Source organism: Sceloporus occidentalis, unplaced genomic scaffold (assembly GCF_023333645.1).
Source record: "Sceloporus occidentalis isolate IW3139 unplaced genomic scaffold, rSceOcc1.0.p SCAF_1, whole genome shotgun sequence".
Classification (NCBI taxonomy): Eukaryota; Metazoa; Chordata; class Lepidosauria; order Squamata; family Phrynosomatidae; genus Sceloporus; species Sceloporus occidentalis.
Genome location: NW_028316981.1, coordinates 77,097,011 through 77,122,698, shown reverse-complemented (window position 1 = coordinate 77,122,698; position 25,688 = coordinate 77,097,011). Strand labels below are relative to the sequence as shown.

The 25,688-nt window shown below is 39.4% G+C and overlaps 1 protein-coding gene across 2 annotated transcripts; it reads left to right on the top strand.

Annotated features, from left to right (window-relative positions):
• RBM5 (RNA binding motif protein 5) lies at positions 1-24,744 on the top strand. 2 transcript variants are annotated; one of them, XM_089525924.1, is made up of 25 exons: positions 1-117; positions 1,268-1,330; positions 3,114-3,324; positions 3,696-3,851; positions 5,253-5,322; positions 5,789-5,862; positions 7,922-8,005; positions 9,824-9,884; positions 10,023-10,088; positions 11,169-11,329; positions 11,754-11,851; positions 12,152-12,239; positions 12,358-12,435; positions 12,999-13,062; positions 13,593-13,681; positions 14,076-14,154; positions 15,556-15,647; positions 16,374-16,535; positions 17,045-17,191; positions 18,009-18,080; positions 18,817-18,996; positions 19,311-19,385; positions 19,705-19,802; positions 19,889-20,018; positions 24,073-24,744. In XM_089525924.1, the coding sequence occupies exons 2-25, from the start codon at positions 1,314-1,316 to the stop codon at positions 24,196-24,198; spliced, it is 2,478 nt and encodes an 825-aa protein (XP_089382050.1). In that variant the 5' UTR covers positions 1-117; positions 1,268-1,313; the 3' UTR covers positions 24,199-24,744. The 2 variants fall into 2 exon arrangements, with proteins under 2 accessions (XP_089382050.1, XP_089382060.1); XM_089525934.1 differs by lacking the exons at positions 9,824-9,884; positions 11,169-11,329.
• Positions 24,745-25,688: the final 944 nt, after the last annotated feature.

Below are 25,688 nucleotides of genomic sequence, written 5' to 3'. Positions count from 1 at the left end.
AGCTGTCGCCCGGCGCCATTTTGTGGTGGTCGAGAGGAGCGGCTGAGGCGGTGGTCGTTGGCGCTGCTGCTGCTGCTGCTTCTGCGGAGGCAGGCGCTTCCCTTCCCCTCCTTCCAGGTAAGAGCTGCCTGCCGGCCTTCCCTCGCGAGGAGCATTGTCTGAAATCCCCCTTCAGCCTCGCCTTGGGTTTTCGAGGTCCGTTTTAGAAATGGCGGAGGGCTGTTTCCTCGGGAAAGGCAGCCGCCCTTTTTCCCACCGCGAGCGAGGGAAGGAGAGCGGGAGAGCGGGAAGGAGGCCCTTGTGTTCGTTCCGTGGGCGGTTTCTCTTCGTCGCCCTGCTTCCCTTCGGCGGCTCAGCCACGCTCCTGGGGTCTCCTCCCGGCCCCTGCCTCTCCTTCGTGGCCGTTGGAGTGAAGGCGGGTTTGGGTGGGTTTCCGGGCTCTGTCCGTGTTCTGGGAGGGATTGTTCCCGGCGTTTCTCGGGCGTCTGTGGCCGGACGAAAGCCTCCGACCTCCTCCCTCACAATGGAGAGGGTTTTCTTGGCCGGGGCGGTCTCCGTCGGCGGCGGCGGCGGCGGCGGCTCTTGGCGCTGGGCCTCTTTCCCCGGAGGCTGCAGGGAAGGAAGCAGCCGCCATTCCGCGCCTCCTTGGCAGCCTCTCCCTCCGCCGATGATCTCCCCCACAGGCTGCCCTTGCCCCTTGGCGTCCTGACGTCCAGCTCCGCTTAGTTCCCCTTGACACAGTTACAGCAGGGGAAAGAGACTCATCTGCAGAAACCCTGCCTTTCTCTGGAGACACCTCAGGAAGACCCTCTTCTAGAAGATGGCCACAGAGCCCCCAAACCCACAAGAAGCCATGGATGCCCTCCACTCCACAGCCTGCCTTTGTTTATGCACCCTTTAATACATCGGTGTACAATGAAGTCAGATTAACGCTCTACAAACCGCTCTGGGAGGGATGAAGACCATGGTGCAGATACATTAAGCACTCTCTAAATATTAAAATACAGTAGTACAGAAATAAAGTGTCATCATGCATTAAGGTGGCTTTGGGGGTTTCTGAATGGGGCGCCCTTTAATACATGCGATCGCTTTACTGATCTCTGCAGATGCGTTTCTCTTGAAGAATGAAACATGGAATAAAGGATAAAACATGGCAGGGTTTTATGGTGGGAGGGGCGGTTTTAGTGGACCAGGCAGCCTCTCCACGCTGGGGGTTTTAAAAGGTTTAAATGGCATTTAAATTGATGGATTTCCCCCTGTCTTCTAGAGTTAGATCCCAGGGTACTACCAACCGTTGGAAGAAGAACTGAGCAATGGGCTCAGACAAACGGTATGTAATATTAAAGTGTGGGTGTGTTATGCAATAGTGACTGCAGCTCCGGAAATGTAGACCATTGAATAGGATCAAGACGTTTACTGTGGATGGTATTTCTGCAGAAAGGATATTCCGACTTTGGCTCAGCTCAGCTGAAGAAAAGTGGTTTAATGCCTGTTAGGTTCCCTCTCTGGTGACAAGAAACCCTGGCCATTGAAGGAAACCTCACACTGGTGAAACCTTTTTTCTGCCAAAGCTGGTCACTTGGGGCTGCAGAGATAGCCCAAAAAAAGGGGGGGGTCTAGCAATAGGAGGGATGGAGAATAAATATTCTACATGTTAAGCAAAATATAATTGATTTCTAAAACATTTGGGCTATAAGATGATGTATTTCTAAATTTCTAATCCCATATATAGCATGAGTTAAAGGGGAAAAACAGTACAGATAACTTAAGGATCAGTCAACATACCAGTCATTAAAAAGCTGCCAGTAGAGGAAAGAATGTACAGTAGTCACCATTTATAAATAGCTTAAGGCTATCATGCTAAAGAAAATTGTGAATATATAATATTTTATCACTCCAGGAAGATAACAGGTCAGCCATTTCTGAACAAGTATTCCTTGGTTTTCACAAAACACAGTAACACTGTTGATATGATTCAGTTCTTTATCACCCATAACTTTAAAAGGAACAAAGGGAAATTGTTAAGTTAAAATTAGCAATCATATATATATATATATATATAGACACATACATACACACACACACGCACAATTTATGTTATTATTACTAACTTTTATTTATAAAGCGCTGTAAATTTACACAACGCTGTACATACAATCTTATATGTTTTCGGTAGGACTTGCTCCCTAATTAGTGCAATTAGGATTGCGGACCCAAAAGCATAGCTTCATATGGGATTTCATACATTGTGTTTAAGTGTACAACAAAACCAGTTGCATTTGGTCTTGCATTGGAGCTGCAGTTTATGTCAGTCGAATTACAGCTTTTAATGTTCAACGTTGTGGGGGTAAATATTGCTGATGCAAAATCTTATTTAAAATTGTTTTATTTTTATTGCATTTAAAATTTTACCAGCTGTTTTTTCTCAATTGGGTCAGCAGATCTTAAAAAGGATTTCAGCCATGTCTACAAAATCAGTAATGCAGTGATGCTTCTTAAATTGATTTATTTCTTTCAAGGATTTATATTCCACCTTTCTCCCATAATGAGATTCAGAGCAGATTACAGTAATTTAAAAAGACAGAACTAAAACTCTGATTACAAAAGTTAAAAGATAATTAAATATTACCAACATTAAAGCATGAGTTAAAAACACTATAGTTAAAACCAGTAAAAAAACATTAAAACAGCACACCACACTACACAAATAAAATTCACCCACCAGTTGCCTTGCCTGCATAAAAATGTCTTTAGCTGCTGCTGAGAAGAGAGCAGGGAGGGGGCTGACCCAACTTCCTTTGGAAGGGAACTCCACAGTATGGGAGCAGCTGTGGAGAAGCCTGTCTTAATCTTTGTATCATGCTGAAATTTCTCTCAACGCAAGCAATAGCTGTGCTGTCATACAACACTCCATATGATATGGAAAGGGCTTTATTACAAGAAGATAATTTGCAAACTGTTCTTTCATCTAAGTGTAGCATATTACCCAGTTGTACTGTTTTTGTTTTGTACTACGTGATGTGTCTGAGGGTTGCTAGTTGTTTTCTTAGCCTTGCAAACTACAGATTGATGAATTCTGTAGTCTTCAAGCTGTTTGTCTTTACTTTGTGCAGTGTGAGCAGAACTGAACGGAGCGGAAGGTATGGCTCTATCATAGATAGGGATGATCGTGATGACCGGGATTCTAGAAGCAGACGACGTGATTCTGACTATAAAAGATCCAGTGAGGAGCGCAGAAATGACAGATATGATGACTATCGGGATTACGATAGTCGAGATTATGATGGCAGAGATTATGATGGCAGAGATTATGACAGTCCTGAGGTGAGCAATATTTCTTTTGGAAACATTTCAGTAATGTAGGGTAAACATTTAAGCAGCATAATGGCACTGTTGTTTATATTTTTAGTGGGATACTTTGTAACTGCATTTGGTGTGTAGAAATGATACAGTGTGGGGCTTTATTTTGTTGGATGCATCCATATACTTAGAGATTTTATTTTCCAGTCTCATCTTTCTCAAAAATACCAAGAAGAAGATTGGAATTATAATCATAAAATTAAGAAATATGATAGCTGAGAAATGAATACATTTATTTAATGTACATTTAATATTGTCCAGTAGTCCTTGATTTTAATACACACATTTCTTATGTGGTGATGTTGCAATTGCTAAACTGGATATTCACTTGGCAGAGAGAACGTGAACGGCGTAATAGTGATAAATCAGAAGATGGGTATCATTCTGATGGAGACTATGGAGACCATGACTATAGAAATGACATTAGTGATGAGAAAGAAAGCAAAACCATCATGTTGCGTGGGCTCCCCATTACAGTTACAGATTATGATGTGAGTAACCTTTTGTTTTTAATTTGAAAATTCTAGGTTGGTAAGAAAATATCGTTAAATAGTGTTGATAGTTTTTAATGTTTCTAAATAGTGATTTTCTAAGAAGCTAGGTTTTTGGGGTGTGGGGGTAAGTGAAAGTGGGGGCCAGCATAGTGTGGTGGTTTGAGCGTTTTACTAAGACACTGAGAGACCAGGGTTCAACTTCCAGCTCAGCCATGGAAGCCACCTGGGTGACCTTGGGCAAGTCACACTGTCTCAGCCTCAGAGGATGACAAAAGCAAACTCCTTCAGAAGACACTTTCCAAGAAAATCCCACGATAGGTTTGTCTTAGGGTCTCCATATGAAGGTACAGAACAAAAATATGACAAGTTGTTAACTCCATTCCCACTCCCAAATTTGGAAGTACTGTCTTGAATCCGTTGTACACTTCCCATTATTTCTGCATTGTTGCAATTTTTTAATACTGTTTGGGGTATATTCACGTTTGTAAATTTTTTTATCCTTAAACGCTCCCTATGAGACATGAAGACATTCTCATCAGGTTTTGGAACCTTGTCAAAGAGGGGATTTGGGGTAATTTTGAAGCAACCTCCCTCCAACCATTTTTTTTTGGGGGGCAACATTGTGCAAAAAATGTGTTTAATAATTAATAATTAATAATTTGTTTTATTTATATACCGCTATTCCAAAGATCATAGCGGTGAACAGCAAGTAAGCTAATTAGCAAGTAAGCTAATTTGCCCCCCAACAGTCTGGGTACTCATTTTAGCGACCTCGGAAGGATGCAAGCCTGAGTCGAGCTTGGGCCCTTTTGCTGGTCTTGAACTCGCAACCTTGTGGTTTTGAGTGAATGGCTGCAGTGCAGGCATTTAACCACTGCGCCACCAGGGCAGTGGTGCAGTGGTTAAACAAAAAATGTTTGTCAATTTTTTTTGGTCAAAAACGCTTGAGGATCGGGGGTGGGGGTGGGGTGCCTCTTGCACCCAGAATGCATTTGGGGGCAAATTCCTGCCTTTCCTCCACATTTCTCACTCAAGTTCCTAGATTTTCATAGCACTGAGCCATGGCAGTTAAAGTAGTGTCAAACCTGGTTATTTCTGCAATGTGGATGCAGCCTTAACTTGTTAAAGTCTGCATGTAGGGATGACCAAAGTTTATGTGGCTTAGATTAGAACCTCTGATCTTCGACCACCTCATAACATGTTGGGGTTTCTTCTTGAAGATTCCTAATTTGCTTTTGAGTGCAAAGACATATCGTGAATTTATTAAACATTCTTGTACGCTTTGGGCATAATAGTTAAGTAAGATTGATATACCATGATTTGAAAGCTTTGATTTTCAGTGGTCCTAGTGTATTACCTTTTTGAATACTAATGGCACTTTATTGAACATGCGTACAGATTCGAGACATCATTGAATCCTGTGAAGGCCCTCGGCCTGCAGATGTGAGACTGATGAAGAGAAAGACAGGTGAGAGCCTTGATCTGATTTTTTGGTGTTATCTTCCTTTTCCCCAGGCCTAAAATATTTTCCAAAACATGCCCTCACCTGCAAGTACAAAACAAAAAGAAAGGTTTGCCATGAGTAAGGAATTTGGCCTTTTGAAAGGCCATAGATAGTGGAAGAAGCCTTCAGTTTATATATGTGTATATATTAGGAGTTCTCGGTAAGTAACACCTATTGTAAAATTTACTTTTAAATTTTAGTACTCCATTGCATGGTTAACTTTAAACATGGATCTCATTCAGGTGGAATATATCCTGTTAAGACAGCTTGGTTTCCTTGCCATGGCAAAACAAGAAGCAAATTCAGAGTTGACGTCGCATTTATAAAACTGCTTTGTCATGAAGTAATGAAGCAGTTGGAGAGAGATTCACCTGTTTTAAAGGAACTGACTAACACAAGTATCCCGTCTATATCTGAATGCTGTCTCTAGGTGTAAGCCGTGGTTTCGCCTTCGTGGAGTTTTATCACTTTCAAGATGCTACCAGCTGGATGGAAGCCAATCAGGTTGCTTCACTCACAAAGTCTAGATAATTCCTGAAAATGGAACAAGTCTGTACAGTTTTTAAAAAGGAATAAACAAAAAGCTGAAGGAGTGGTTTGTCCTAAAACCGTGACTTCCTAAATACTAAACGCTTTGTATATATTAAAATTTTTTTGAATGAAATGCATAGATAAAAGCAGTAGATTTTGTAGATTTTACCAAGCTGCCCTTTATAAATAAACAAAATCTCTGCTAAATCTTACTGATTTTGATAATTATTTTCATAGTATTTACATAAATGTTCAACAGACTTTTATGACTGCTCCAATGATTTTGGACCTGTATTTTATGCTAGCCCTAACTGAAGATGCCATCTATGAAACTTACAGCTGTAGTTTTTTAGTAACACATAAATTCTCCTAGTAATACTTAATAGAAAAAAATTAATGCTTGAATGGCAGCTGAAGCGTTGCATATAAGAGAGTATGAATGATCTAATTAACAAAAATGATAAACTAAACTAGTTACTTTTGCATATTTGCAGTACATTGGTATGCTTCTGGTGTTTAATCTGTCATAGGAAAACAACTCTTGTAATGAATTGCTGCAAATTTATACCCATGCAGCTGAGAGAGATACTAAAAGTGTAAAGATCCACAATACAGCAATACTTCCTTGAAAACAAGACTGAAAAAGGCATCTTGTGCTATATTTTATCACTCTCTCTTACTGGGTGTTGCAGAATAACTTTTGACTGTGCTAGATCATGGGCGAACACCTCAGCAATTAAATTAAAATAATAGATAATCTTGCAGATACTGGTTGGACTTAATAGTGTCCATAGCATCCATTGGCTATACACAATTATGTTTTTAAACTGTCTTTACTAGTAAACTGAAATCATAATTTTAATGTATACAAAGCTTTTTATCTTACTGAATCAGTTTCAGATTCACTCCAAAATAACCAAAACATCCTCTAGTTTTAGGGATAAAGTAGTTGAGTCTCCCTAGTGGCCCTGTTGCTGTTAACTGTCAGACAAACATGATATATTGTAAATATACCAACATCTTTTGTTTGTGTGCATATCCCAGTTTGTTCTGGGCCCTTCAACTTCCCCCTCATTATCCTAATCTAGCAATAAAGGATGGAATCATCAGAGTTCTGCCAGATCATCTATGGCTCTTAATGCTTTTTATATTAGAACATGCCTTCCCAAAATACATTTTCAGCTGAACTTAGATTTGGCCCTTGTTAGCTTAACATACACATCCCCTGGACATATTTAAAAGGTGCATCTCTCTGAAGAGTTACAAAAGACACACAAAAGTTAGGATGGATTTGGGATTCTGAATATGTAGGAATCAGTAAAGTTTAAAGTTCAGAAACTTGGCTTCTTTTTATACATTTAAACAGCTATTGTTTTTAATAAGATATTAATTTTGAACGGGCACTGGAAGCAAAATGAACTTGTTACCTTATTGATGAGACACAAGTAGCAGACAGTTGTTTGGAGAAAGCTGAAGAAAACTTATGCAAGCTTTTGTATGAATTCCTGAATTAATAATAATAATAAAAATTCATACTGAACTTGTGTTCAGTTAATTTTAATTCAGTATTCAAGATACTGAAGGTCCTCTTGAAAGGAATTACTGTACTTTCAAGGGTACCACATGAAGAATGCAACTGAAAGTAGTTCATATGTTTGAAGTTTTAAAATTGAAGGGTGTTGGGAAGAAGTGAAGCAGTCACTTGACATTATTATAAAGAGCAGTGTGTTGCTACGCCATTAAGTCTCCTTTGAGACATTTCCTGGTTCCATGACAGCGTTTAGTTTTGGCAGCCTCATCAACACTCCCTGCTTCCATTTACTTTTACTGCACATCCCATTTTCTTGCTGCCCATGTCCTCCTGCAGGATTGGATGGGCAGTGTGTAGGAGGCGGTGGTTGGTTCTCTACGTTCCTCCCCATGTGTTGTCCATTTAATTCATGAGCACTGACTCCTCCGAAGTGTGCTCTGCCACGGGAAAATGGACACATGTGCTGCGATACTGGAATAACTAAATGTGCTTTTTTTGCAGAAAAAACTGGTGATTCAAGGAAAACAAATTGCAATGCACTACAGCAATCCCAGGCCTAAATTTGAAGATTGGCTTTGTAACAAGGTAAGGTGGTGTTTCTGTAAATGGGGCTTTTTTCCTACCTGCTCCATCATTGTGTTGGGCATACTGTTGGAAATAAATCATACCATTTTCCATCCAAAGTGATGCAAGCAGTATGACTGTGCTAAAAGAAATGTGAAAACAACTGAGAAATGAAGATCAGGAAAAAGTACCCCACTTGTTTAGAATGCTGCAAATAATACCTGTTGGCAAAAATTGGTGTGGTAATACAGCAAAAAAGTCTTTTAAAAACAGTCACAGAGTTGATTTCGTACTTGAAAATGAGAATTTCTGACTCAGAGGTGAAAATTGGCCAAGGAATCACTTCTCTTGCATTGAACCACTTAAGCCAGTTATATCAAGGATTACAGATACCTTAGAATCTTCTTTGAGGCCTGTGGTGGCATAACAGGATGTTACACTAGCATAAATACTTCTTTGGATACTGCACAAGGCAGTACACAATACCTCCTTGTGAGGTCTTTTGCCAAGCTGTGCAACAGCATACTCTAGATCAGTGGTTCCCAACCTGTGGGTCGGGACCCCTTTGGGGGTCGAATGACTTTCATGGGGGTCGCCTAAGGCCATTTGAAAACACCTATTTAATTACAGTTATGAAGTAGCAATGAAAATAATTTCATGGGTTTGGGTCACCACAACATGAGGAACTGTATTAAAGGGTCGCGGCATTAGAAAGGTTGGGAACCACTGCTCTAGATCCTCCCTAATTGGCTATAGTTTTCTGCCTAGCTAGAGAAAAAGGAGCAGGTTTCGTATTTTTGGAGTTCCAGTGTCAGATAGGATCTCAGCCACTGTATCCAAGCATCTCTAACGTCTCCAGTTGTGTAATAAATCTTTTCAAAGTAGGGATCATGCCAAATTCAATAACTTTACCAAGGTTGTTGGAAGTTCAATAGATATTGTTCAGTATGTACTGTGGCCAGGGAATGTTGCAGAACATGGTAGCCATTATAAAACCAGCACAGAATGGAGTTCTGCTTAAGGCTAATACAAGTGGCTGTTGTCTGTAACACAGCTATTAATGCAAGTGATCAGCCTAGTTATGCTTCAGTGCCCACTTCTGGTGTGTGTGTGGCGGTTTTTTAAAAAAAATCTTTTCAGAAAAGTGACTTGCAGTCTTCCATATGTCATCGTTTGTATTTGACTAATCTGTCAGGACTAGAGTATGACTGATGAGAAACTAAGGTGTTGTGTTTTATACAAGGGCATAAACTGGAGAATAACACCAGATAGAAGCTGTCAGTCACTGGTTTTAGGCAAAATAGCTGTGTTACAGACTACAGCCACTTGTATTAGCCTTAAGCAAAACTCCATTCTGTGCAGGTGCATGCCTGCTTCAGTCAAGCATTCCTGATGCACTTAAATCAGAGTCTCATCTCTTTTTAAAAATAAATAAAAAAAACCTTTTCTTTCTTTTTTTAAAGTTCTCTTTGAACTTCTTTGTCTGCTTTTGTGTATTTGCAGAAGATTAGTCTTTTAATAGCAGTTGCCATCAGAGCAGTGATTTTAGGAAGTTCACAGAATTGGAACTGTAATCTAGCCAGGCAGTTTTCCCTGTTTGCCCCTTAATACTTTCTCTCAAGTATAGCCACCTGACTTCAAGAGGGTAAAAACATCTTTCTTGTAGTTTGCTTATGTAATACTAAGTGGAGAGTAGCAGTTATGAGTGATGACAACATTAAATCTAATGTGTCTGCATTACAACTGTTTTACTTTAAAATTGGCACAGATGAAGTGTTTCCTACAGCATGTTTGATCAGGTGAATAACCTAAAATGTAATGGGTTTGTTTGTTTGTTAGTGCTGCCTTTACAACTTCAGGAGGCGACTAAAATGCTTCCGTTGTGGAGCAGATAAATTTGGTAAGTTATGTTTGAATAAGTTATATTAAAGAGATACTTTTCTGTTGTGGTTTTACACTGCATGCAGTTGCTTTTCTGCCATGATAGAGGCTTTTTGATACAATAACCTGAGCTTATTTTCCTCATTTTGCAATGAAGATTCAGAGCAGGAGGTTCCACCTGGAGGACCAGAAGCTGTTCAGTCTGTTGATTACTACTGTGATAGTAAGTAAAGCCTCTTTAAGCCTTCCATTATGCCCTGGGATTGATGGGTCAAGGTTTGTATGTCCATTTTTTGCCATGGATATCCATGTATATTTGTTGATTATTATTAATACTTGGGACAGTTTATGGGATATTGGAGATTTTTTTTAAAGTTAAGGACACTGATAAGCTCAGTCTTCATCCTCATAATTGTTTCCAGGTATTCTTTAGTTCCGAAGTAACCTTTTTCTTTTTTGGATGACCCCTCTTGACTGATGTTCTTGGAGTACAACTGCTCCTTTTTTGGACTTCTTTTCTCTCATGTACACTATTCTTCATCCACCTATTCTTATCCACCTGAATAGGGAAGAGAGAAAAATCTTCCTGTCTTCATGTGTAATTTCTTACTGTCCCTTTTTTGTTAAGTATCAGATGACAGTAATTTTTCTTTCTCATGTGGAAATCTGGGAACATTTTTCAAAATGGATACACTTTAATTTTTTTATGTGCTGAAGAGCTTATGTGCATTTTTAAAAATGTGCATTTTTAACTTTGCATGCTTTTCAAATTATGTAGTTTTGTGCACATTATTTCTTTTCCAGAGTGTATTGCAAGCCTCACAAATATACAGATCCCCAAGGCAGAATATACTTATTTCTGTTGCAACTTATTGATATTTCTATACAAAAATGAAAACCCAGTCCTCCCCCTTATCTGCCTATCAACAGCTTCTTCTTTAATTAATAGTCATCAACTTACTCTTCCGTATCTGCTCCATTGCAGCTACAGTGTGACATAGGCAGCTTTTAGCATATGCTGAAAGCCGCACCGGAAGAAAGCTTGGCACGCCCCTGAAGGGATAATGGTATGCGCTGCACCATGGGCACAAGCCTCATTCTTTTGAATGGGGCTCGAGCATACGCGGAATTCCCCTTACGCAGTGGGATCCGGAACAGAACCCCGTGTAAGAGAAGGGCCTACTGTACATCTTTTTGTCATTGGAATATTTCCTTGTGCCTCTCATTCACAGACAAAAGCAAACCCCTCTGGTTAGCAGTCATAAAGTACTCAAGACAAATGTAAAATCTTTTTCCTCCCCAGCTCTCATTCTCAGAAACATAGCTCCTCACACAGTAGTGGAATCAATAATGACAGCTCTGTCACCATATGCTTCACTGGCAGTAAATAACATCCGACTTATTAAAGACAAACAGACCCAGCAGAATAGAGGCTTTGCTTTTGTACAGTTGTCTTCAGCAATGGTAAGGAAGTGCTTTATTTAACTGTGTAATAAATTTAATCTATTTAAGGGGTGGACTAGAGTGGGGAGAGATCTTGTTACTTAGAAGTAGTATTCCAGGGAACTGCAACACTTCCAACTATTTTACATTCTTCTTGAGAGATAGCATAACTAACCAGTCACAGAATTTTTTACTGATGGCTTACAAACTAAAGCGAGGTTAAAATAGTTAATGTTATAAAATAAAATACAAAATATAAAAACTTACAAACTGAGAGACAAATGGTCTGGTTCTCACTAACCAGTGGTGTTGAGCAAAATCTCACCTTGGCTAAAGGTGTGCACGTCACATCCGTATTCTGTAAATATAATTTATTCTGGACAGCAATTTTGTATTTTTTGTTTGAGCTTTGTCCCATACAGACAATTTTTTTCTTTTTTTAAAGGATGCATCTCAGCTGTTACAGATTTTGCAGAGTCTTCAACCACCTCTGAAAATAGATGGCAAAACAATTGGTGTGGATTTTGCAAAGAGTGCTAGGAAGTGAGTTACAATTTTATCAAATCCTTTGAGTAGCATAGAATTGCATACTCCTTTGGTTCTGTCTTAAATATTGGTATTATGGCAGTGAACCAGGGACTACTTTCTAGCTGTGGCACTCCTTGAATTTCAGAGAAGTAAGAGAAGATGCTAATATCTTAAATAAAATCATATGATCAAAGGAATAGACCTTTCATGAAATCAGTGAGGCACTGCAACTTGTTTGTATCTCAAACCTGTGTTTTGCAGATTTCTGTGATAATCTTGTCTGTGCAGTTTGCTTAGTTGCTTCCTTCTTTGCAGGGATTTGTTACTTCCAGATGGTAATCGAGTCAGTGCTTTCTCTGTTGCTAGTACTGCCATTGCTGCTGCCCAGTGGTCATCCACTCAGGTAGGAGATCTTTGTTTTAATTACTAGTGGAAGGCAATTTTATTGCTTGGTTTCAGTAACCATTTGAACAGGATTTGTGTGTGTGTATTGGGTATTTAACATTCTCTTTGATTTATAGCCTCAGAGTGGAGAAGGTGGCACAGTTGACTTCAATTACCTCCAGCTAGGTCAGGATGGCTATACCCAGTATACTCAGGTGCGTGAAAATGATATATTAAGCTACAGTTTTGATCCTAAGACAAATATAGGGAAAATGTCCACTCATCTATAACTTGCCAGATTTGTTTTTCAGCAGCCACAGGTAGTTTTGGAAGGAGAGTATACAGTATATTTTTTGTATTTATGAGAATATTTTTTAAAATCCTGGAACATATGTGTAAAATTAGCAGGAGAAAATCTAGTGCAAAATTAATAAACAAGCCACTTTATAAATACAAGAGGTTAAACTACCAAAAATGTCACAGAATTTTACAAAACAGATATTAAAATTAATAGTGTGTAGTGGCATTGTTAATCTGGTGTTGAACGGAATACAGTGATGTTACTAGGCAAACCTCTCTTTGATAAAGATTTCTTTGAACATTGATAAGATATCCTCTGAACTACAGAGTTAGGCAGTACTTTAAATGTAGCATTTGTCTTAGGCAGTACTTTTAAGGTCTTAAGTTACAGGTACCCACATAAATGTTTTGTTCCATGATCAAGCCTATGTTTACACTCCATAGTGCTCAGTCTGCATTCTTTTTATAATGTTCACAGGATTATCAGCAGTTTTACCAGAATCAAGCAGGAGCACTGGACACAGATACAGCTACAATATCAGGTAACACTTTCTGTTAAATATAAAATTCTATTTGTATAGCCATTGATTTTGTGGACAAGCTCTATGGAATAGACTCCCTCTGTGGCTAGAATAGTCCTTTGCTAATTTCTATTTGGCCTATGCTAGCTTTAGAGCTTTCTGCAAATCATGATATCAATTTTAATCTTGTCAGATAATAGTGTGGAGAAAGGCAATGTTGCAATTGTTGGTCTCTGCATATGGTGCAGTGGCAAAAAATAATGAATTGTTAGCAGTAGATTTTCCTTCCCTCATTGGAAGTGCTGGGCCATTTAAAACATCTGACTATAGAAAATTGTCCATCTGGAACCCTTAAAGTCAGTCTTGATTTGCTCCCCCACCTAATAAAACAATTTGAATCATCATCTTTTTGTGAATATGATCAGAATATCTGCTGCCCTAATTCTGGGGTTCTCTGTATGAGGCAGTTAAGTTGTATAGTTAGAATAATGTAGGGCTATTCTAGTTTTTCAGATGATTTATTCAACTTTGAATGAACTTTGTGTTGGCAGGTGCTCCAGTTACAACTGCTACTACAGCAGCTGTGGTTTCTCAGAGTCCTCAATTATATAATCAACAGGCCAACTCACCTGATTCACCGGTAACTAGCAAATGCCTTCTGTTTCTTAGAGAGTTTAGCTCATTGCAGTTCTTGTATATTTGCATAATTATCTCAAATGATTTAACAGAAGATGGTCCTTGTTTCTGTATGTAGTCTTTATCCTTTGTTTATAGAGATACTTATGAATATGGATTTGCTTGAGTCATCTGTTAGCTGAATAGCTGAGTATGGATCCTACCTGGGTTAATACTGTGTTTTTTAGAAACTGTTGGTTACACTCAGGTTCATGTAAGGAATCTATTCTGTACCAGTAGATATGCCTGTATTAATGTGTATTCTGTCAAGTGCGAAATTATATTTGGCAGAAAACTTGGCAGATGCTTTGAAAAACTGAACTTTAAAAATTGTTACTTCTTAATTTTTTCTTTTCCAGACACAGGCAGCACAGCCTAGCACTAGCACACAAGTACCGTCAACTTCTCCAACTGGTGTAGTCCCTGGTACCAAATATGGTAAATAAGCTCACTGAATTAACTAAATGATAGCTGAATAGGAATGTTTAGTTTCAGATGAAGTTGTTTTGTCTGCCCTGGTGGTGCAGTGGTTAAATGCATGTATTGCAGCCACTCACTTGCAAACCAGAAGGTTGTGAGTTCAGTACCAACCAGGGGCTCAGAGTTGACTCAGCCTGGCATCCTTCTGCGGCTGCTAAAATGAGTATCCAACTTGTTGGGGGTAATTAGGTTACACATTGAGGAGTGCTTAAAGTGCACTGGTAAGCAGTATAGAAATGTACTTGCAACTTGCTGTTGTTATTGCTATAGGAAAACGTCGTCTATTAGAATGCTTTCTTGCAAGAAATACTGAAAACACTCCTTTAACTGCTCAGAGTGTTTGGGAGATAGAATGAATAGACACAGGAGAGAGGGAGTGATATAGAGAACAAAGACATTGAATAAAGCAAGATAGAGAATGCTTATTTGTATAAATATATGCAAATTGTTGTTCTAACTGTTGTTGGTATTAGTTTTAACTAGGTGCAGTGTTTCACAGACTCAGCCAGCATCATCCAGGGCTTCTTTAAATACATTGGGTTTAGTCTGGGAAGACCATGTTGGCTGGACATTTGCCAGTGCCTTTTATAGTTGAGCAATAATAATAATCAGTTTGTAGCTGAGATGAATTTTTTTCCAGTTGTTGTTAAATATCATATGTTATAAGTTAACCTCATGTATAAGTCAAGGGCAGGTTTTGGAGTCAAAATTATGGATTTTCATATGACCTATGGGTAAATCAAGGGCAAAATGTAGCAGCATGTAACAAAGGATGTAAAGGATGAAGCAAGGGAAAGCGATGCTAAAGATCTCTAAAATTTTGACAGGCATAAGAGATTGTGCTCACCCTAAAGGCTAGATGGATGAGTGTGAGTGGAGGGGTTGATGCTTCTTTTAGGTGCTCCTAGAAGAGATTAAGCTCTCACCTTTCACCAGGGGAAGGTTCCCTTTTTAATAAGAGTTTAAGTACAGTGCTACCTCGGGTTACGAATTTAATTCGTTCCGCGGCGCCGTTCGTAACCCGATACATTTCGCAACCCGAAAAGGCGCTGGAAAGCCGCTAGCCGCGGCTTCCGATTTGAATTTCGCGCCGAAATAAATTTCGTAACCCGAAAAATCCTTCGTAACCCGGAACAGTTTTTTCCAATGGAACTTTTTCGTACCCCGGAAATTTCGTAACGCGGTGAATTCGTATCCCGGGGTACCACTGTATAGTACTTACATGAACCCGTAGATAAGTCGATCCAGGTTTTTAGGGTCAGTTTTTTCACTAAAATTTCTAGACTTATACATTAGTATATACAGTAATTGTGGTTTAATTTAAGCACCTTAGTAATAGCTCACATTTTCACTTTGCAGCTGTTCCAGATACTTCTACATATCAGTATGATGAATCATCAGGTTTCTACTATGATCCTGTGACAGGGCTGTATTATGATCCAAACTCTCAGGTAAACAGAATTCTCCCACCTTACTTTCATGATCTATCTAGGGTTCTTAAGGTTCCATGCTGAGTCTTGCAAGCCTCATTTTGGAAGCAGAATGCTATTCAGTATTTTGTGAGCAGCTGGGTAAGTCTTATCTATTATATTTAGCAGAAACTCTGCCCAGACCTCAGGCAGTGTCTAACAAGAAAATAATATTGGGATAGATGACCCATTGATCTGATTTCAAAGTTGGCATGTACGTATCCCCTCGTGATTTTCCAAATTGCCATGTTTCCTTTTGATTAGAAAAACTTTGTCATTGTCTCAGGCATAATCTAAAGCAGTCTTGGCCATAAAATGGAAGCTGCAGACATTTTTTCATGCCAAAAGGCGTCATAACCATGCCGCGACGTGCAGATGCTAAGGCGTCATAACCGTGCCGCGACGAGCAGATGCTAAGCGTCCGCCATGTGTATAGGGTGCCGCCATTTTGTACGTACTAGGTACGTACTAGGGTTAGGGCATCCAGAAAGGACGCCCTTTCCTAACCCTAGTACGTACCTAGTACGTACTATTGGCGCATCTGGAACACACCAGTGGAAACTCATTTGGGTTATAGGCCTAGTGATTACAATACGTTACTTGATAAATCCATACAATGATATCATTTGTATTTAGTTTGAAAATAACAGCATTTTTCTTTAAATACAAGATACAGAACACAGGATGACATTTTTATTTCTTTTTCAGTACTACTATAATGCACTAACACAACAGTATCTTTACTGGGATGGTGAGAAGGAAACTTACATGCCTGCAGTAGAGGGTGCAGCATACCAGCAGACTAATGCACCATCAACCAAAGAAGGGAAGGAAAAGAAAGAGAAGCCCAAGAGTAAAACTGCTCAACAGGTGATAAATAAAACAACAGATTCTGTTGATAAGATCAAAGCCTGCATGATTGAAATATGGGGTCTACTGTTACTGATTAATGAGGATTTCCAGCCATAGCTCAGTAGTGTTGTCATTGGAGCAGGGGGATAGTGTAAGTTAGTTTTTAAATAGTCTGAAATACCTGGAAAATCAGCCAAAGTCTGTGGCACCTGTAAGGCGAAGAAATTGGTTACAGCATCAGCTTCAACATACAGCACATTAAAGCTCATGCAGTTATAAATGTTTGTTTTTGCAATGCCACAAAACTACGTTGGTTTAACTGAAACAGACTAAATGACTGTTGTTTGAAAATTGTACCCTTGAAAGTTCCAAGAAGTTGCGGATATGAGTATTTTTGCACTGCACTTGGCTGATAGAATTGTTCTATTACTATTAAGTCCCATAAGAGTAAATTGAAATGGGCGAGGGGGGAAATAACATACCATTTGCTGTTTAAAAACTGATTTAAATCTTTTTTTTTCATTCAGATTGCTAAAGACATGGAGCGTTGGGCTAAGAGCCTAAACAAACAGAAGGAGAACTTCAAGAATAGTTTTCAGCCTCTGAATGCAAGGGAGGAAGAAAGACGAGAATCTGCAGCAGCAGATGCTGGTTTTGCTCTGTTTGAGAAAAAGGTAAAGAGTGAATGGATGGTAATATATGGTAAATAGCTATACCTCAGTCAACAAAGTAGACAAGTTCCTGGGCATTGCTTCTTTAACAGAAGATTTTGTACCAGTGACAGAAATAACATGGAAAGAATAGTGATGGATTTCTATAGCACAAAAAAGAAGAGCACTTCAATTATTTCTGCAAACTTTTTACTCCAAACTAACAAATAAGTACATGTGAAATGAAATTTTAAAAAAAACTGGTCAAGTAAGCCTTGCATAAGTAAACAAACATTTGCATAAATAAACAAATGTTTCTTTACTTTAAAAATGCATCCCGGGACACTTTTTTTCTTTCACCAGCCTCTACCTTTTTATGGTTTAAAGATTTGTGCGCTCTTTCTTTTTAAAAAAAATATTGTGGGGAGTTGGCATGAAATACTTATCTCTTTGCCCCCATTTGCATTTCCTGTATACTCAGTAAGTGATTTTGAAGGGAGCTGCTATTTGCTTTTCTGTTGTAGGCAGACATGCACAGCTCTGGTAGGATTGGTGGAGTAAAATCCTGCTTTTTCATCTTAAACTTTATTGTATTGTTTACTGCAAACATACTGCTAAAACGTGACACTAAAAATCTGTATTTTTTCAGTTCTCTTTCATCATGCACTCAGTGTCAATGCTGCTGAAAACTTGCCAGCTACACAGAGAGCAATGGGAAAAAGAGGGGTCTGGGCAAGCATTAAAAGAGGTTGAAAAATAAGTTTCTTAGCCAGAGGTATGGCTGCACAGAAGAAGTACTTTTTATGAAGTTCTTGAATTCATGAGTTTGTTCTTTTTTAAGGGTACTTTGTCTGAGAGACAGCAAATAATGACAGAAGTAATAAAGAATGGTGATGATGATAACCCACTGAAAGTGAGTATAGAAATTTAAATGACTTCTCTGGTCTTTGGGGGTTTGATAACATATCTGCTGTAAATAATATCATTGAGAAATACATATGGGTTAACACTTCGTGAATCTGTTTTTAATTACCTTAACTTACTTAAGCATAGGCTTGTAAGATCATGTTTAGTGACTAGTCAGTGTTAAACTAATCTTCAGTTAATAGGCTTTTGTGTCTTTCAATTTAATCCATGACATGTGTTATGATTTGTACAGCTGTCTAGACCTTTAAAGGTAACTGAAAATGGGAAGAAATATTTTTGGCCCTTTTATTTATGGGGTTGCCAGAAATGCAGTGGGGTGGGGGACCTGTCCGTTCTGAAGAATCCTTGAGTTAATTTTTATTGAGGTGGTTGATTGTAGTTCTTTGGGATACTACTTAAAGGGCATCTTTTCTCTGAAAAAGAAATATAGCTGTATGGGGTAGTTGAGATGGTTCTGACTCACATATTTTGTTACCATTCCAGTTTTATCATGTATTCAGGATATTAAATGCAGTCAGATTAATACACTCATTCCTTTTCCAGGCATATTTAGCGTAGTAATAATAATAAATGTTCTTTGAAGTTTCTTAAATCTGCATAAAGTGTTTGAGAGCTTGATGGTGTCTCAGAAAACTGAATCACATCTACTGATTTTTTAAAATAGCTATCTGCTGCTGTTGTGTATCAATAACATATTTACTTCAAATTTACTTTTCTTCTAGCGTGGATTGGTGGCTGCTTATAGTGGAGACAGTGATAATGAAGAGGATTTCTTGGAAAGACTGGAGAGTGAGGAAGAAAAGTTAACTGATTGGAAAAAAATGGCCTGTTTGTTATGCAGAAGACAGTTTCCAAATAAAGAAGCTCTGGTTAGACACCAGCAGCTCTCTGACTTGCATAAGGTAGCCACCTCTTTCAATTTAGTAAAACATAATTGTTCAGAATTTTTACAGTAGCTGCTTAGTGTGTTCTAGCTTTGAGAGCAAAATAGTAAGTACATCTTGTCAGAAGTGAAGATCTTCCCTAGCCTTTACATGAGCAAAATAGCAATGAATCTCGAGTATCAGTATTTCATGACTCATAAAAATAAATTTGATTTAAAGTTGGGCATTTTATTAGAAATACAGTGTAAATCAATTTTAAACACAAGATGCAAAGGATAAATTTGCTAAATCAGCATTAAGATGTTAAATTATGTACCTTTTTTCCTGTAAAGCAAAATATGGACATCTACCGGAGATCTAGACTATCGGAACAAGAATTGGAAGCCTTGGAAATGCGTGAAAGAGAGGTTAGTGGCATGAGTATGAAGTCATAAATATACATAAGTATATTGCATTTAACAAATGTTTGCTACAGTCCCCAAGTATGGGTTTTAAGTGCATCTTTAGTCTTCATGACTAGTGATGAGTGCTTGACAAAAAAAAAGCGAGTTCAAGTGTTTTGAGATGGATTTGTATATTGTACTTTCTTTCCTCTTTAAAATGTTTGATTCTTTTCCCTCTCTTTTGTATGTGTCAGTAGCCTGCTCCCTGGAGGCAGGTGGGAACTGTAGCACATTTCTAAGACTGACAGGTTTCAAAAGTTAATAAAAGTTTATCTGATTTCAGATGAAATACAGGGACAGAGCAGCTGAAAGGCGTGAGAAGTATGGCATCCCAGAACCACCAGAGCCAAAGCGGAAAAAAGTGTTTGATGCAGGCACTGTGTATGTATTTGAAAGATACTACAGTCAACATTAGAACAAATTTCCCCACATTTTCCTTAGCTTAACTATTTGTTGCTTTTCTGCAGGAATTATGAGCAACCCACCAAGGATGGCATTGACCACAGCAATATCGGCAACAAAATGCTTCAGGCTATGGGGTGGAGGGAAGGCTCTGGATTAGGAAGGAAATGTCAAGGTATCACAGCTCCCATTGAGGTAAGAATGGATAAATTGTCAGAGCATAAAATGCATTCTCTGGATGGCAGAGGAGAATAATCCACTCACTCATGAGTTATTCCCCATTGCCAACCGTTGATTCAGGAGTTTGAAGCCCATGATTCTTGATCCGTTTTGACTGTTGATGTCACTCCCTTAATTGGCAGTATTTTCTTTTTCTTTCTCTTGCCAGCCAGTCATATTTTCCCTTCACTTGCACACATTCACGTAGGTTTAGAGTAGATTACTATAGCGAGTGCTGAAAAACAGAAAGGCAACAGAGAAGGAGGTTGAGAAATTGAGTGGTTTTGCCTTCTGATAAAGAGGAAACAGGATCAGAGTTTTGTCCCTCTGACTGTAAACCAGAAGATTGCGGGTTATGAAAATAATAAAAACAGCCCGTTTCAAATAACTTTAATGAGTCTCTGAAATTCCTAGTAACAGCATTAGAGAATATTTCTGCAAGTTAAAATGACTGAGGGGCTTGTGATGATTATGCCATCAAAACAAAAATCAGACAGAAAAGAGCCATCTCAGGACAATAAGTCAGTAAAAAGTTAATTGTCAATTAAAAGTAAATTGGAATTACAATAGAGCCAGTTTCTCAAAGTGAGGTGGCAGAGAGAACTCACAGCATTGTTTTGGGCCATCATGTTGGATTTGTAAATTTCAGCCTGGGAGGGCAGAATTGGGATGCATAATGCCAGTACAGTGGTGCCCCGGGTTACGAAATTAATTCGTTCCGGGGCGCCGTTCGTAACCCGAAAAGCCTTCGTAAGCCGGATCGCCATAGGCGCTAATGGGGAAAAGCCGCGTTTCGTGCGAAAAAGCCGAAAAAAGCACCAAAATTTTTTTTCGTAACCCGAATAAACATTCGTAACCCGGAACAATTATTTCCTATGGGATTTTTTCGTATCCCGGAAATTTCGTAACCTGGGTATTTCGTATCCCGGGGTACCACTGTAAAATAGAGCAGACAAAGCAAGCAACTATGCAGCTGAAGAGAATGAACCTAGTTGTATAGAGAAGAGAAAATAGTATCCAAGCAGCTATCAGAGTTTTAAAAAACAATGTCAGTGAACATCAGGGAGCAGTGATCTCCAGATTAGAGTTTTAGAGTGGTGGTTTCCAACCTTTTCTGTGCCCCACACCTGTAGGAAATGTTTGGTTGATGTTCACACACCTTACAAAACCAATATCACATTTGAATATGAAGAAGTTAATTTCTAGTTATTAAACCGATTGAACTACGTACAAGTGTGGGTGAACAGACTGAATTTTAAAAAAGCCTTTAACTTAATGCATAAAATGCCAATCTAAATTGAGTAATTGATTCTAATTCTAATTTATTGACTCTGATTCATAAAAAATGTAAACTATTATAAATTGTAAAATTTTATCATTTTGATTTAACAATGAGACTATCTGTGCAATACAGTTACCTACTACTACATCTCAGGGCACACTGGGAACTGACTGAGTGATGACTTGTGACTCATCACTCAAGGGCACAAACCACTCTTTATCACACCCCCTGAAATTCATCTCACACTCCTGTTTTAGAGTATGGTCAGAGATGCAGTAAAGAAAGAAACCAATTTCTTATTTAAAAAGCAAGATGAAGTGCAGAAATCCTTTGGCCGTATTGTAATGAGTTCAGTTAGTGTGAATTTAGTGAAATGGTTTAATCAGATGAACTTAATGAATCAGTTTCAAAGGAACGATCAAGAGAAGTAATAGTGCCACTATATTCTGCTTTGGTCAGGCCCCACCTGGATTATTGTGTCCAGTTCTGGGCACCACAGTTCAAAAAGGACATTGAGAAACCGGATCGTGTCCAAAGGAGGGCGACTAAAATGGTGAAGGGTCTGGAAACCATGTCCTACGAGGAACAACTTAGGGAGTTGGGGATGTTTAGCCTGGAAAAGAAAAGGTTAAGAGGTGATATGATAGCCCTGTTTAAATATTTGAAAGGATGTCATATTGAGGAGGGAACAAGCTTGTTTTCTCCTGCTCCAGAGAACAGGACCTGGAACAATGGATGCAAGCTCCAGGAAAAGAGATTCCACCTCAACATTCGGAGGAACTGTTCAACAGTGGAACACATTCCCTTGAAGTGTGGTGGAGTCTCCTTCTTTGGAGGTCTTTAAGCAGAGGCTGGATAGCCATCTGTTGGGGATGCTTTGATTGAGATTTCCTGCATGGCAGGGGGTTGGGCTGGATGGCTCTTGTGGTCTCTTCCAACTCTATGATTCTATGAACGAGTTGTTAAAAATGAATTGTCCATTAATTGAATTTAATAAACTCAAAAGCAGATGGTTTCCAAATATTAATGAATTTAATGGCAAGTAGAAATCAGGAAACTGAGAAAGCAGTTCTACCATGACAGATGTGCCTGAAAGGGAAAAATCTTGATAGAGAAGGAAAGGTATAGTAATAGAACAGGAATAGATGTTGTGAGGTACAAACCAGAGGGAAGAAAAACACTTAAGAAATCTGAACATTCGGAGCAAGAATATTTAGATTCAGAAACAGTTAGGAGAAAACACAGGAAAGGAGGAATTAGAACAGTGTAGCAAGTGACTCTGATAGTGATGATTCCTCTGGAAATCAGGTGGGGAAAATATGTTCCCAAAAGGCTATTTTGAGATTAGTTATTTTAATAATATTCTAAAAAGGATGTTAAAATCTTTAGCCTTAAATCAAAATGTAGAGACATTGGAAAATAATACAGAAAACAAGGAACTAAGGTGGCTTCAATTTTAAAGGAGCCTTCCCCAAAAGTGAGAAATTGCATTACCAGATATATTGGTGGGAACTGGAAGCACCACTGAGTTCAAAAAGATTATTGGGTTACAGACAAATGTTACCCCTATATGAAAAGGGAGTGATGGGTTACCTCAAGGTTCCCCAAGTGGACAGTCCTGTTGCAGTTCTGAATTGGAGTGCAATTGTTTTTAGGGGGAACATGGTTTTGAAAAGAGTAGATGAATACAGTGCAAATGCAGTGCTTGAAAAGGCAGGCTTATGAAGTAGGATATCTATCAACATTCATAACAACCTCTGTATTTGGCAGGGCTGCAGTTCTGTGGATGCATGATGACATCTGGGTTTTCAGTATGCATAGTTTACACAAATTATTGGGGACGATTCAAAAGGTTTTCTAGTATGTAACAGACATCATGCAGTGGCATTCATGGGAAGGAACATTACAGCTAGTACAGTAGCTCAAAGATTCTTATGATTGCACCACTGGTAGGCAAAGCCTAAATCGAGGACTAATCTATCTTATTACCACTCAAATGAGAGTTTTTTTTGTTTGATACTAAAACTGTGGAAAAATATTAGAGGGCAAGTATAAAAAGCAAGTAATGCCCATGGCTCAAGAAGAAGAAGACATAAAGCCAATTTTTCTGAAATAAATACTTATAACTATACTTGCCCTCTAATATTTTTCCAGAGCTTTAGTACCAAACAAAAATTCTAGGCGCGTTACAGACCGCCGAAAAGCGGTGGCCTGCACCTGCCCCTTTCCCCGCTGGATCGGGGCCTCAGCGGCCAGAGAGGCAGCCACTGAGGCCCCAATCCGCCGCTTTCCAGGCCACTTGGCCCCTTTCTCCTCTGCATCGCTGGGCGCAGCCATCTAAAGGCTGCACCCAGCGATGCAAACCTGGGAGGAACTCTGAAACGGAGCTCCTTCTGGGGCCGCGGAAAGGGCGCACTAAGCACCCTCGCATGGCCCCACTACGTAACAACCGCGTTGCCTCGTTTGGAGGTGGCGCGGTCGTGACGTAGTCGTGGCCGTGTGGAACGGCCGCCGCCATTTTGTACGTGCTGAGCACGTACTAGGGTTGGGGGTGTGTGGAAGCACCGCCGCTTCCTAACCCTAGTACGTGCTCAGCACGAACTTTAAGGCCCGTCTGTAACGGGCCCTAGTGAACTTAAATAATGGGGACTTTCTCACACAAAGGCCTGCTATGTGCAGGAACCAACTGTATTGTGGAAATATTTCTGTTTGGGCTTTATATCTAGTAAAATGTCTTTATTTTTGCAGGCTCAAGTAAGAATGAGGGGAGCTGGACTAGGAGCAAAAGGTAGTTCTTACGGTGTCTCCACAGCAGACTCGTACAAAGATGCAGTACGGAAAGCTATGTTTGCCAGATTTACTGAAATGGAATGAGATCTGTCCCTTTTGGAACCATAAATGGCATGGAATACCTCTCCCTCAAATCGACTGTTAAAAAAATTTATGGCCTTGAAGACATTTTAGTTATGGCTTGGGGTTAACCACTTCTATTCCAGGTTTTCCTTCCAGATGTAATTCTTTCCTTGGTGGATAATAGAATGCAAAACAACCACAGTTTCATGTTGGAAGAACCATAACTAGATAAAGGGAGGGTACTGTATATACGTTTTTGTATATAGTGTAAATTAAATGTGTTCTGTGATAGATTTGTGTATTCTAAAAGCCACTTCTGTCCTGTGGAGCAGTTGGAAGCGTTACGACTTGATACTGCTACTTTATATTGTTTCTCATTTTTGGCAAAAACTTTCCTGTACATTTTGTAATATAAGTATTTGTATAGAATTTTTCAAAACCTTGATTCTAGATTCCAGTTCAGGCTTCTTTCAGAAGGAAATAAAGCCTAAACAAAACTTTGTTTTTTCATGGAAGGGTGAATTTGTGAGGCAGAATAAATGACTTGAGTCAAACTGCTTAAATGAACTTTGCATTCATGGTAATCTTAGATATAATTCATTTTGTTCTCTTACTATCTTGGTCTTTTAAGTGTTGAGGGTATTTAAATACAAATACAGTTGCCCGCTCCATATGCGGGCGCACTATATGTGGCTTCCTGCTTACGTGGAAGCTGCACAATGATAAAAAAAGGTGTGTGCGCCGCCACCACGTGCATGCACCCCATTGTTTCCTATAGGGCGCGAGCATACACGGATTTTCCCTTATGCGGGGGTCCGGAAAGGATCCCCGCGTAAGGGGAGGGCCCACTGTACGTGTGGTAACTACTTCTAAGTTCTCAACAAGACCAGAAAGCCATTTTTTCAGAATTAAATCTTTTATCTTATACTAATTGGTACGTTATCCAGTGGTTTTAGGATAGTTGTTCAGTTCAGCCCAACTTATTCTTGCAGTTCTGTCACCCCAAAATTATGAACTATTTTTAGGATCTTCCAGTCTTCTGCAGTAAAAGTAGATCTGTGGTGGCGAACCGGTGGCAAGCATGCCAGAGATGGCATGCAAAGCCATTTTTGGGGGCATGCAGAGGATGAGGAAGAGGAGGCACAGGCGCATGTCTGTTCCTCTTCCTGGCTGTCCCAGGCCTTCAGCTGTCTGGTGAGGCAGTTGAGGGACGGGGAAGGGAGGAGGGAGAGGAAGAACAACCTCCTGGGCCTTCAACTGTCTCTGGGGAAGTTCCACCCTCTGACCCCCCACCACCCCGGTACTGGGTGACATCTCATGTGGGAACACCTTTGAGTTTGGGCACTCGGTCTCTAAAAGGTTCACCATCACTGAGATAGATGCTGCCCTATATTATCAGCTTTATATTGTCAGGATGTCTTTGTCCCATTTACGGGATAGCTTTTTTTTATTTACTCCATCTCCACTTTTTCCTTAGCGGCTGGAACTTGTGGTACTCAGTTTTGTCTAGT